This window comes from Leuciscus leuciscus (genome assembly GCF_965113295.1).
Source record: "Leuciscus leuciscus genome assembly, chromosome: 25".
In the NCBI taxonomy this organism is placed as follows: Eukaryota; Metazoa; Chordata; class Actinopteri; order Cypriniformes; family Leuciscidae; genus Leuciscus; species Leuciscus leuciscus.
In genome coordinates, this window is record NC_138724.1 from 20718395 (window position 1) to 20730594 (window position 12200).

Genomic DNA, 12200 nt, shown 5'->3' on the forward strand with positions numbered 1-12200 from the left:
ACCGAAAACACAAAGAAACTATAAATCCAAATCCAAAAGAGGGACGGCGTTATCAGGCCTCTGAAGCTAAGCCATTCATCAAACTTTGTTTTCAAGTTCAATTGAAAAAATACCTCAACAGAAAGAGTCCCATAAGAGTCCTCCACTTTCTCCTGCGCCTCAGCAAACACATTTTCCAATCGTTGCTCCATCATTTGGATGAACACGCAAGACTTGCTGTCATCTGCTGGCCCAACAAATCTGAGAACTATATGCAGAAAAAAATTAAATAAACGTTTAACCAAAAACACACCAGTTTCCATTCAAGTTACCAAGATTAAAGAGTAAAATGCAATTTAACAAACAGCTAGATAAAACAAAAGTTTGTCTAGACAAACTTACAAGTTTGCGTGAAAAAGCCTGACCAGAAAGTTTTAAGAAAAAGTTTAAAGTTTTAAAAGCTTTGGTTTTCAGTTTGAAATAGTTTGAAGTTTAAAGTAGTTTCAAAGCTTAATGTTTGACAGATCGAATGATCGATAGATAGACTGTCAATATATAGATAGACAGATAGAAAGAGATAGATAGATAGACTGTCGATATGTAGATAGAAAGATAGACTGTCGATAGATAGATATAGATAGATAGATTTTAGCACATTGCTAGCATGAATTAACATGTTTTAGCATATTTTTTAACGTTTTCTCACATTACTAGCATGAATTAGCACATTATTAGCATGAATTAGCATGTTTTTGCACATTGCTAACATATTTTAACACATTGCTAACATGAATTAGCACAATGCTAGCTTGAATTAGCATGTTTTAACATGTTGCTAGCATTATTTAGCACATTGCTAACAAGATTTAGCATGTTGCAAGATCGAAAAGATAAGCAAGATTAGAAAAGATATAGCACACTAAGTCCAAACAGTCTGAAGGTCTGACCCGAGTTTGGAGGTTGTAGAGTTAGTAAAGCTCTAGGACAAGTTAGAGCCAGACATTTTAGTCTCAGAAGAATAATAACTTCAATCCAACTTAATAAATGGATGTTGACTTTTTCACACTACACATTCATGTAGTGTGAAAAAGGTTAAACGAAGAGACTCACGTATAAAACTTCTGAAGAATTTTGCATATCTAAAATGGTTCATCAAACGACAGATGATTTCCAGGCAGATTTCCCAACAATCTCCCAATGGAAAAGAATCTCACCCGTTTTGAGCTGCAGGTGGATGCCGAGGCTGGGCAACCAGGGGGCCACTGGATTTGGGACGGCCAACAACACAGGAACATACTCTCTGATGTCATTCAAAAGCTTGTCAAAGCCATAGGAAGATAAGGTGTCTATTACAACAGAGGCCACCAACACGGTCTTCCCTCTCGAGACGTAGTAGCCCACGGTCACATTAGAAGGCGTGCAGATATCTCTTTCCAACTAGAGAGAACACATGTGATGTAAAATGACATGAATAGCATGTATAAAGCATGTATGCTGGTGGATAGTGAATAATTAAAAACTAGTGAGTGTATGAAAAGTGCATACAATGTTTACATATGCCTCTCTGAATTCATATTATAGTGCTAAATTCACACAAATGCTCTTACTGGCTTTGTTTATTGTTAAGCGCTTGAGGCAAATGCTAATACAAATCCCACATGAATAAATTTCATCATATTGAGCCAAGCTGACTGACCATCTCTCTCTTTTTACTCCAACATAAACACACACTTTCTCTCTGTGTTTGTGTGTAGATAGTGATTGTGTCGTCTCCTGCTGATCACCTCCAGGGTCTGTAATGATACAGATCCTCTGATCTGATGGACAGTTGAGGAGGAGGAGGAGGAGGAGAAAGAGGAGGAAAACATCACACAGAGAGCAAAACAGACATTTATAGAGAAAGATCTTCAAGAGAACAGATTGAGTCACTCAGCATAATAGACACAGACGGTTGCACTTCAAATGCTAATAACAACCTTTTCAGTGGTAAATCATCATTAAAGGGACAGTACACCCAAAAATAAAAATGTATCATTTACTCACCCTCATGTCATTAAAAACTCATATGACTTGTATGACTAGCACCTCAGGCATAATAGAGTCATACTGGTTTGTAACGACATGAGGCTGATTAAACAATGACAGAATGTCAATTTTTGGTTGAACTGTTCCTTTAAAAAACTCTATTTAGTCGGCTGCCCTCCCTTCAGCACATTGTCTCTGCTGTTACCATGTTACCATTGATTCTTTATTTGCAGCATATGAGGTACCAGCGCTGTGCTATTTCTGAACGTGCAGTTCTGACGGACAGACGTGCGAATGCTCCTTGGGCTTCAAACCAAGTGTTTCATAAGACGGTCCTTTCTCTGTGCTTGAAAACAGGGAGATGTTCTACACAATCTCACTCAATGAGCTGAATACACGGATCATACATAGGAAACACCACCCACACAACCTCCCACCACATTGTCCTCTGCTAAACTACAATTCCCATGATGCAACTGTGATAAAATCCCAGATGACTGCGGTCAAAGCACTTATCTTGTTGCTGCTGAATATTCTACTGTATAAGTCATATTTTACTGTGTTTCCAATGGCAACAAACTATTCCGATTTGTTCTTTTCATTATTTATTTTGCATTTCTCATTTCATGTTGTACTTGCAGTGGAGGAGAAAGAAAAGGGCTTGGATAGGCATACTAATGTTCCGCGTGAAATACAGTTTTTTTTTCTTCTTCTTTTTTTCTTTCATTTTTATATCCAAGATGCCACTGGACAAAATAAACATGAAATGTGATGAGGTCATGTGATACCATGATGTATAATGCATTGGTGTTGTAGGCAGTATACACTTACTGGCCACTTTATTAGGTACATCTGTTCAACTGCTCATTAATGCAAATATCTAATCAGCCAATCACATGGCAGCAACTCGATGCACTTAGACATGTAGACATGGTAAAGACGATCTGCTGAAGTTCAAACTGAGCATCAGAATGTGGAAAGGTGATTTAAGTGACTTTGAACGTGGCATGGTTGTTGGTGCCAGACGTGCTGGTCTGAGTATGTCAGAAAGTGTTGACCTACTTTTCACGCACAACCATCTCTAGGGTTTATAGAAAATGGTCTGAAAAAGTGAAAATATCCAGTGAGCCGCAGTTCTGTGGGCGAAAATGCCTTGTTGATGCCAGAGGTCAGAGGAGAATGGCTAAACTGGTTCGAGCTGATGGAAAGGCAACAGTAACTCAAATATCCACTCGTTCCAACCGAGGTCTGCAGAAGAGCATCTCTGAACGCAAGCATATGGACTACAGCAGCAGAAGACACACCGGTGTCACTCCTGTCAGATAAGAACAGGAAACTGAGGATACATTTCTCACGAGCTCACCAAAATTGGACAATAGAAGACTGGAAAAATGTTTCCTGGTCTGACGAGTCTCGATTTCTGCTGTAACATGGTAGGGTCAGACAACATAAAAGCATGGATCCATCCTGCCTTGTATAAACGCTTCAGGCTGCTGGTGGTGTAATGGTGTGGAGGATATTTTCTTGGCACACTTTGGGCCCTTTTGTACCAATTGAGCATCGTTTAAACACCACAACCTACCTGAGTATTGTTGCTGACCACGTCCATCTCTTTATGACCACAGTGTACACATCTTCTGAGGGATACTTATAGCAGGATAACTCGCCATGTCACAAAGATCAAATCATTTCAAACTGGTTTCTTAAACATGACAATGAGTTCACTAAACTCTAATGATCTCCACAGTCACCAGATCTCAATCCAATAGAGCACCTTTGGCATGTGGTGGAACGGGAAATTCGCATCATGGATGTGCAGCCGACAAATCTGCAGCAACTGCGTGATGCTATCATGTTAATATGGACTAAAATCTCTAAGAAATGTTTCCAGCACCTTGTTAAATCTATGCCATGAACAATTAAAGCAGGTCTGAAAGCAAAAGGATCCAACCTGATACTAGCAAGGTGTACCTAATAAAGCGGCCAGTGAGTGTATATGGCCCAGTATTCAATAAGTAGCCAACTACAATTTAATTAAAAAAGATATACTACTGTTCAAAAGTTTGAGGTCAGTGTTTTTTTCTTCTTTAAAAAAAAAAAGAAATGAATACTTTTATTCAGCAAGGACATATTAAATTGATCAGACATTTATTAAGATTTCTATTTCAAATAAATGCTGTTTTTTTTACATTCTGTTAATCAAATAATCCTGAAAACAATCTATCATGGTTTAATATCGATAATAATAAGAAATGTTTCTTGAGCAGCAAATCCGCATATTAGAATGATTTCTGAAGGATCATTGAAGACTGGAGTAATGATGCTTAAAAAATTAAGCTTTGCAGAATAGAAAACTATAATAATATTTCCCAGTATTACTGTTTTTACTGTATTTTTGATCAAATAAATACAACCTTGGTGAGCATGAGAGACTTCTTTCAAAAACAATCAAAACATTACCGATCCCAGACTTTTGAACTTTTATAAAAGGTGTTTCCCTTATTATTCACTAACAGTGTAAAACTACCAACCTGAACATGGATGCTGCTGTCGTTGAATGCTTTCTGCAGCGCATGCGTGAAACCTTTAGACAGGTTCTGTCTCATTCCAACTTCTAGGCGATTTCGCCGCATCTGGATGGCCAGCACTGGGGGAAAAAATTATACAACACTTGTGAATATCAGGATTTTCTAACATCAAAGCAGCCCAGATCCCAAGGGAGACAGCCATTCCTGTGAACATGTCTGTTTACAGTGAACATATGTTGGTTTCACTGCAGTGCATATGCCATCACTGTAGAATGTCGGAAAGGAGTAAAATGACTACATAATAAAGCCTTTTATAAGATATGTGTACATTGGTTTTGTCATTTGGCTCTGCTGCAATAAGCTGAGCATAATTTAAATGTCAAAATGGCTTTATTTTTTAAATTGTACTGCATGTTTATTCATCATTCCATAGCTGTTTTTTTTGTTTTTTTTATTAAATTAAAATCTAATTGGAAATACTGAAAATTTTTAAACTACAGTATCTGATTAAGTGCGCTTACTTGCACAAAACACTGCCAACCAAAAAAATCAGGTCATTTTTAAATCCTTTTGTGCAGATTTACATGTGCATTAATAATTCATTTTTATTTTAATAACCATATTTTTCTTATTATTTATTATTTATAAGAAAACAATCACTATAGGGAAATACATCAATGTATTTCAATGAAAGTTGTAAATGTAAAACACTGAAATAATTACAAAAATTATATAATTAATTAATTATTAAGTCACTTGAAACTAACTAATCTATTTTTATACATTTGACATGAATAAATCCTATACATTCCATATATGAAAATAATGATAAAGCAAAATAAAAATAAAAATGTAAGAACGCCCAACCAACACACAAACAAACCCACCAGAAAACATTATTTACCCAAATCTTGTGAAATTGTTTAATATTTTCCATATTATTTATTATTTTATATTTGTAATTATTTATATTTAGACTTTTGTAAGTTTTTTTTTTTTCTAAGACATTCGTTTTTGTTTACTTAAATCTATATAAGAGTTTAAAATGCAATTTACATGCAATGCAAAACCAGGGTAACTGGAAAAAATGTAGGTGTGCTGACTGGGTTTCACTTAAAACGTAATTTTTTCTCTCCCAAAAACATTTTTTGTTTAAAGGTGCTAGTAACTTTTTTACCTTAACTGAACAGCTTCGGAGTCATTGGAATGGTTATATTACTTATTTCGGGTTGAATGGTGGTCGTTTCGCACCCCCCTGGTGCCCGTGAGCGGAAAATACGCACTTGCAACTTTGAGCCGGCGGGCCGCTGGCCGCCGCGCCAGGAAGTATCGTGTGATATCAGGTCTCGCGATGTAAACAATTGCTTTACGGCCAAAAGAAATCTGCTAAAATGCATTTCATTATTGCGCTCCCTAACTCTGTTTGAACCCGAATGAAGAAGACGTTTTAAAGAATGTCCCATCTGCTTTGATGTCGTTGATCTATAGCCTCTGGTGTCTAAGAATCGCCAACGAGTTTTTACAACAGTGTTGTCAAATATCTATTCCGAAGCTGTAGGGGGAGCTCTAGAGAGAAACCTGCGAGCAAAAAGCGAGAATACAGCGAAGAAATCCCGAAACTACTGAGCCCTGCTTTAATAAGCCAGCAACATGCAAGTCATATCTAGACCTAAACAGAGTGCACATGCAAAAACACTCTCAATGGTAAATTCACACACACTGGTGGCGGCACTTTGCGCACAATAATTATTTCAACAATTCAGTTTAATGAGATGCTAAATTTGCTGTAATAGAATGTAAATTACATTCACCTCAGATTTGTGCAGATAAACGCTAATATAGTAAACAGGGGCTCACCTGTTTTCACCCATAACCTTTCGGTCACATTACAGGTCAAAGGAGCACTGTCAGTAGAGGAGATGGTTAGTTCAGTAGTGGTACTTCCAGAGGTAGATGCAGCGGTGGTTTGAAGGGGGGTTGTCATTGTCGTAGTTGCTAAAGTGGTTGTGGGCGGTTTTGTGGTCGTAGGCGCTACTTTTGTGGTGGTGGTAGTAGTTGTCGTAGTGGTTGTGGTGGTTGTCGTTGTGGGCGGTTCCGTCTCGGTTGTTGTGGTTTGGGTGGTCGTTGTGGTCGGCATGCTGGTCGTGACCTCTTTCGCCTCAACGACGGCGGTGGGCGGAGGAGTCACAGTCATGGATGTCACAGTTAGGGGCGTGACAGTCGTGGTGGTCACTGTGGTGAGTTGGAGACTGTCGCTGGTCACAGTGTGGGAGTTGTTGCGTGCTGAAGCGCCGGACGAAGCGTTTTCAGCCCTTTCAGGAGAGGTGGCGTTAAAAGCAGAAATGGAGACCGAAGTTGTCACATTGTCAGCGAGGGTGGCGTCTGTGTCTGCCACAGGCATGAAAGAGGAACCCGGGGCGGTGGGCAGATCAGGGTTCCTGGGGAATTCACTGAGGGTCTCGTCTGAAAGCAGAGAACGTTTGAGTGAGCCACCTCAGGAGCAGGAAGTGAGATTGAGGACACATGAATGCTCGCTGATGGTGAAGAATGACACATAGTGCATGTGCTAGAGGACACGCGTAGCTCTGGGGGATTATTCAGTAGCAGGACTTGTTGAAGTGTGTAATTTTTGTGCCACTAGCATCATCAAACCAAATTCAACTGAAGATAATGATTTTATTTTCCATTGATCTGACTTGGTTCAGTGAAAGCCAATTTTGTGGTGTCGGACTAGTTGGGATGCACAAAAATTACATTCTTCAGCTTTAAAAACAACATGAAATCAAAATTGACCCAAAACTCCAAAAATACAGTAAAAAGAGTAATATTGTGAAATATTATCACAGTTTAAAATAACTATTTGCTATTTCCATTATTTTATTTTATTTTATTTTTTTTTTATATATGGGTTTTTTGGATACCGATCAGCTTTTTTAAATATTTCTGTGGAAACCATGATATTTTTTTTTTAAATAGAAAGATTAATATGTTCTTTTGTAAAATTATAAATGTCTTTACTGTCACTTTTAATCATTTTAATGCATCCTTGCTGAATAAAAGTATTAATTTCTTTCAAAACAATATGAACAGTCCAATATTTCACAATCCAATCAATTTCTGATGAAGTCCTACATTTTTTTTGACTGAACTACCATTTTACTCAGAAATGTCATGTTGACCAAGTAAAATGGGATGTGAATGCAATTTCATGTTGACTCTAAAGGGATTATTGTAAAGAAAAATGTTTGATGATGATGATGATGGTAACAACAAACACAATGACCTTGAAAATGATGATGACGTTGATGATAATGATGAACAAATGATGAAGGGATGACGACAACATCAAATCAGCAAAGTCCCTGAAAAGAAACACCTTTAAATATAACACTTGATTTTTGTACACAGCATTCATTCAGCGCTTCATAATCGAGCGGTACCTGGGCTAGTGGTCAAGACACTGTTGATTTTCTGTGCCGGGGACGGTGGATTTGGCACTCTGACGGCCAGCTCCCCAGGGGACTTTTGATTGGTGCGATTGTCACTGTTGCCGGGTGGGGAGGGCAGAGAATGCACCAGCGCTTGAGGCTCTGTTTCTGCAACCTGCAGGGTCTGCACTGAGGCGAACACAGGCTGCTCCCTTGTGCTTTCTGCCCTCGCTGGTGGGGAGCGAAACTGCGAGGCAAAGTCTTCATCCTCCAGTAGTGAGGATGAGACTGTGATGTTTGGGGCTCCGGTTGGATCCCGGGAAGGACTGAAGGGTTGCCCTGATGCCTCCAGCTTTGCTTCATCTGGTAATGAAATAAAAGGAGATGTCATGGTGCAAAATAATAAACATCACTCTTCTAGATCTTAAAAATAATATGATTTCATTTGTCGAGCCAAGATTCTAAATACTTGACAGCATTAGAGGCAGATGCATTAAGATTGTGAACCTAATGACACACTTAATCAGCATTAATGATAATGCGCTGTATTAAATTGCTCTCAAGGTATTTGAGACAGAGGAAAAATTGATGGAGAAACAAGCCTAATCTGCTTGCTTGCTTAATTGTAGCATTCTTACCACAAGAAATGTTCCTGAATTTGAAATAAATTCTCTGTAAACTCCAACAATGTAGATATTTTATAGTAAAAAAAAAAGTTAATTAAGAAAAATAGGTTTGCATGTATAGTCAAGGAAAGGTTTTTTTTTTTCTTTTTTTTTTTTTCACACTTACTTAAAGTCCCTCTACAATAACATTACTCTCTTGGGTGTCTTTGAATTATTTAGCTTGCTTAACAACTCAGAAAAGAAAATCGACTTCCATCTCGGACTGCTGGCGAGTCCTTCTGAGATGATTAATATTGTGATTAATCGACCTTTCCAGCTCTTTACTTTATTTTTATCTTGGGGAACATAACATGGACGGAGTCATACAATATAGTGACTTGTGGACATTAATCATAAATCTTTTAGCCGGAGGACCAAATTAGAAATGTGCAGGGTTTACTTGGGTGCTGCGAGCTCTCTTGGTCCCTTTCTCACTCTATGTGCTCCTAGTGAACAGCCTAAAGCCCTATTCGCACTGGATTAGTATTATCTGGGGACCTCGTGTGATTTAGAAATTACCCACCCACATCTGAATTTCGTGTGGCGCATTCGCACGGGATAAACGAAGCCTGTGATTTTACTCGAAATTACTGACATATCTCCCGGATATGATGTCAACTGGCTATTGCTTAGAAATATCTTGTCGTTATTATAGGTCTAGCTGTATGATATAACATAAACAGAAGAATGTTCCTTACCGCATGCTGCTATACATGTCTGTAAGGAACATGGAACAATGTGCCGCTGCTCTCCGCTCACAGCCAACATTCACTGGCAATCCTATAGCTATACGATCCACTTATTTGGGACTATTTCGGCTACAAAAAGAGGTACTTTAACTGCAGTGTTATAAAGTTGTGGATGGTTGTCTTTTTTAAAAAGTATTTTGTCTTTTATTTTTCGTGTTCGCATTTATGAGGAAAACATGACCGTTCTTCATAACGGATGCGACCGCTCTGAACGCAGCACTAAAAGACTGCTTTAAAACTTTCACAGATACCTAAAACAGAAAGCACAAAGCCTTTCTTTAAAACAAATTTCGTTTTGTATTAATTGTATCTTAATTTTAATCAGTGTTTTATTATCCAATTTCCTGGATTTAATAAGTAAGAAGTAAATATAGATATTCAAGACACGGAGGGCGCCAGCGCCTCAACTGAACAGCGCTATCATCCATGAACCGAAACTCAGCGTATAAGGTAGCCTACTCTCCTCACACACGAAAAAAATAAAAAATAAAATGATATATATATATATATATATATTTACTTATATATATATTATCTACAGAAATCTCTACTTTTAAACAAAACCATTCAAAACAAAATAAAATTAAATGTGCATTTCTCTCCAGCGCGTTCACTAGGATATTGTGAAGATCGTGAGTCAGTAGCCTATCGTCATCTTTGCAGCCGACACAGAAAACACTTGTTTATTAATAAACAATTAAAATGTTTCATTGCAATAGTTTACATAGGTAATACTTATCCCGTGCGAATATAAAGCTCAAGTGCTTTGTTAGTGTGTTAATTAACTCACCCAATCACATCCTTTTAGTCAGATATACAGTATACACACGCAACATAAACGTAATATTACAACTTACATCTGACACCATTACAACTTACACAAAGATGATGCAAAAGTACAAGTGAATGTGAACTTTGTAACACACTAATCAGAATGTGTAAGTAATGTTGTGAAGACGCTCTTTCCGTAACAACACACTAAAACATACAATAAATAAATAAAGCATTCACAATATTATATTATAATAGTGTACTCAAAATGTTATTTCAGAATTCCAGATTGTTCACAAAAACAGTTCTCACACGTTTTTTTTAAATGCTTGAATATTATTTTAATTAATTTAGCAATATTTGATTTAATTTTATATATATATATATTTATATGATTTCAGAGTAAACCTGACTAAAATTAAGGAATATGACATGATACAATACTTTTTAAAAGATTTTTTTTAAAGATATGTTCAAAAACAAGATAGATAGATGACAGATAGATGTGTGTGTGGGTTCTGTAAGCAGTCACGTCAAATTCCTATCCTCCAACAGATAGCCACCTGCTCTGACAGTTCGAACATATGGGATTGTCCTGATTAACAGGCAGCGAGAGAGAAGATGAGATGTCATGTGAAGGGGGCTCTGGGTGTACATCCAACCCATCATCCTAATGACTGCACTTCCTGTGAACGGGATAGCAATGAACTCTGAAAGCTCTAGACACTTAAGTACACTTTCTGACGGTCTGAGATTTAAGTATTCTGTAATGTGTCACATGACTTGGGTCAGTTAGCTGAGCCAATCAAACTCTACAGCTGGGTAGAACAGAGTTGATTGGAAGACAGGATGGTAAATGCCAAGAAGGCTTCATCCATCACAACCCCCAAGTGCGTGGCCTGGTCTCAAACGGGTCCCACTCCATATTGTTCTATATGTGGGAGCTTCCGAATCAATAACGTCAGGCGTTAAGAATGAAGGACATGTTTTTAGAGCCACTGCATATTGTAGACATCAGGGGGCTGGAAAAACATGGACCTTCTCCATTATGAGGACAGGTGGTGAAGGGGGCTGATGGGTACCAGGCCAAAGCCACTGAAGCCCATGAGGGAGTATGGGGAACCAAAGCATGGAGTCACACCATTCCAGCAGGAAAGATCCGCATCCGTAGTCTATTCATAGATCCCATCTGCTTTTGTTGCATCTTGTTGTGGCATTGCGAAGGTAACAGCATTACATCTGTTTGTCAAAATAGTAAAGAAGATTTAAAGGGATATTTCACGCAAAAAATGTAAACTAATTGTCATTCCAAACCCATATGAACAAAACAGGTGAATTATTGTACATTATCCGGGCCATTTTTTCCCCAACACAATGAAAGGAATGGGCTCTCAAGCTCTGAAATGACAAAGATGAACCACAAAATATCATAAAAGTGGTACATATGACTATATTCCAATCCTTCTAAAGCAATTTGATATGGATATGAAGCTTGAATTCTACAGTTCCCATTCACTGTAATTCCATGTAAAAAACAAAAACAATATATAATATTCAAAACTTTATATTTTCCACAGAATAAAGAACGTCATAGAGGTTTGGAACATGGGGGTGAGTAATTGTTGAAAAAATAACAAAATTCTGGTAAAATATTCCTTTATCAGAGGTTTTTGCTATTTAAAAATCACATTTCTATAAACATGTGGCATATTTCAAATTTCCAACATCCAAAAATTATACAGCAAAGCAGATTAGGGCGTCTATGCGCAATGAAGCAGATTAAATGCTTTGACGTGGAATGGGATGTCGTCCAAACGAACACCCATCAACCCTCAGGACAGAAAGCACTTTGAGTGTCGCACATCAAAATCATTCCACACTGACCACAGACGGTGCACAGACGTCTCAGCTGTGGAGACATGTCTGCATTAGTATCATGTACAGTTAAAAAATGATATTATGGCTCCAAAATAAAAAAAAATTGTCCTATTAATTATTTAAAAAATGTGTTCACATTTACATCATACTGTATATCACCTATAATATGACCAGCTC

The 12200-nt window shown here is 37.8% G+C and overlaps 1 protein-coding gene and 1 long non-coding RNA gene across 6 annotated transcripts in view; one reads left to right on the forward strand and one right to left on the reverse strand.

Moving 5' to 3' along the window:
- Positions 1-12200, forward strand: part of LOC309489940 — a 275593-nt gene that overhangs the window by 221199 nt on the left and 42194 nt on the right. The window lies entirely within an intron of this gene.
- Positions 1-12200, reverse strand: part of kiaa1549la (KIAA1549-like a) — a 53718-nt gene that overhangs the window by 25428 nt on the left and 16090 nt on the right. For all 5 annotated transcript variants that reach the window (XM_082158882.1, XM_082158881.1, XM_082158879.1 and 2 more), the window contains exons 2-6: positions 7973-8323; positions 6390-6995; positions 4536-4651; positions 1194-1416; positions 114-247 (exon numbers count right to left, since the gene is read on the reverse strand). In XM_082158882.1, the coding sequence (XP_082015008.1) occupies positions 114-247; positions 1194-1416; positions 4536-4651; positions 6390-6995; positions 7973-8323 (1430 nt within the window). The remainder of the gene's footprint in view (positions 1-113; positions 248-1193; positions 1417-4535; positions 4652-6389; positions 6996-7972; positions 8324-12200) is intronic.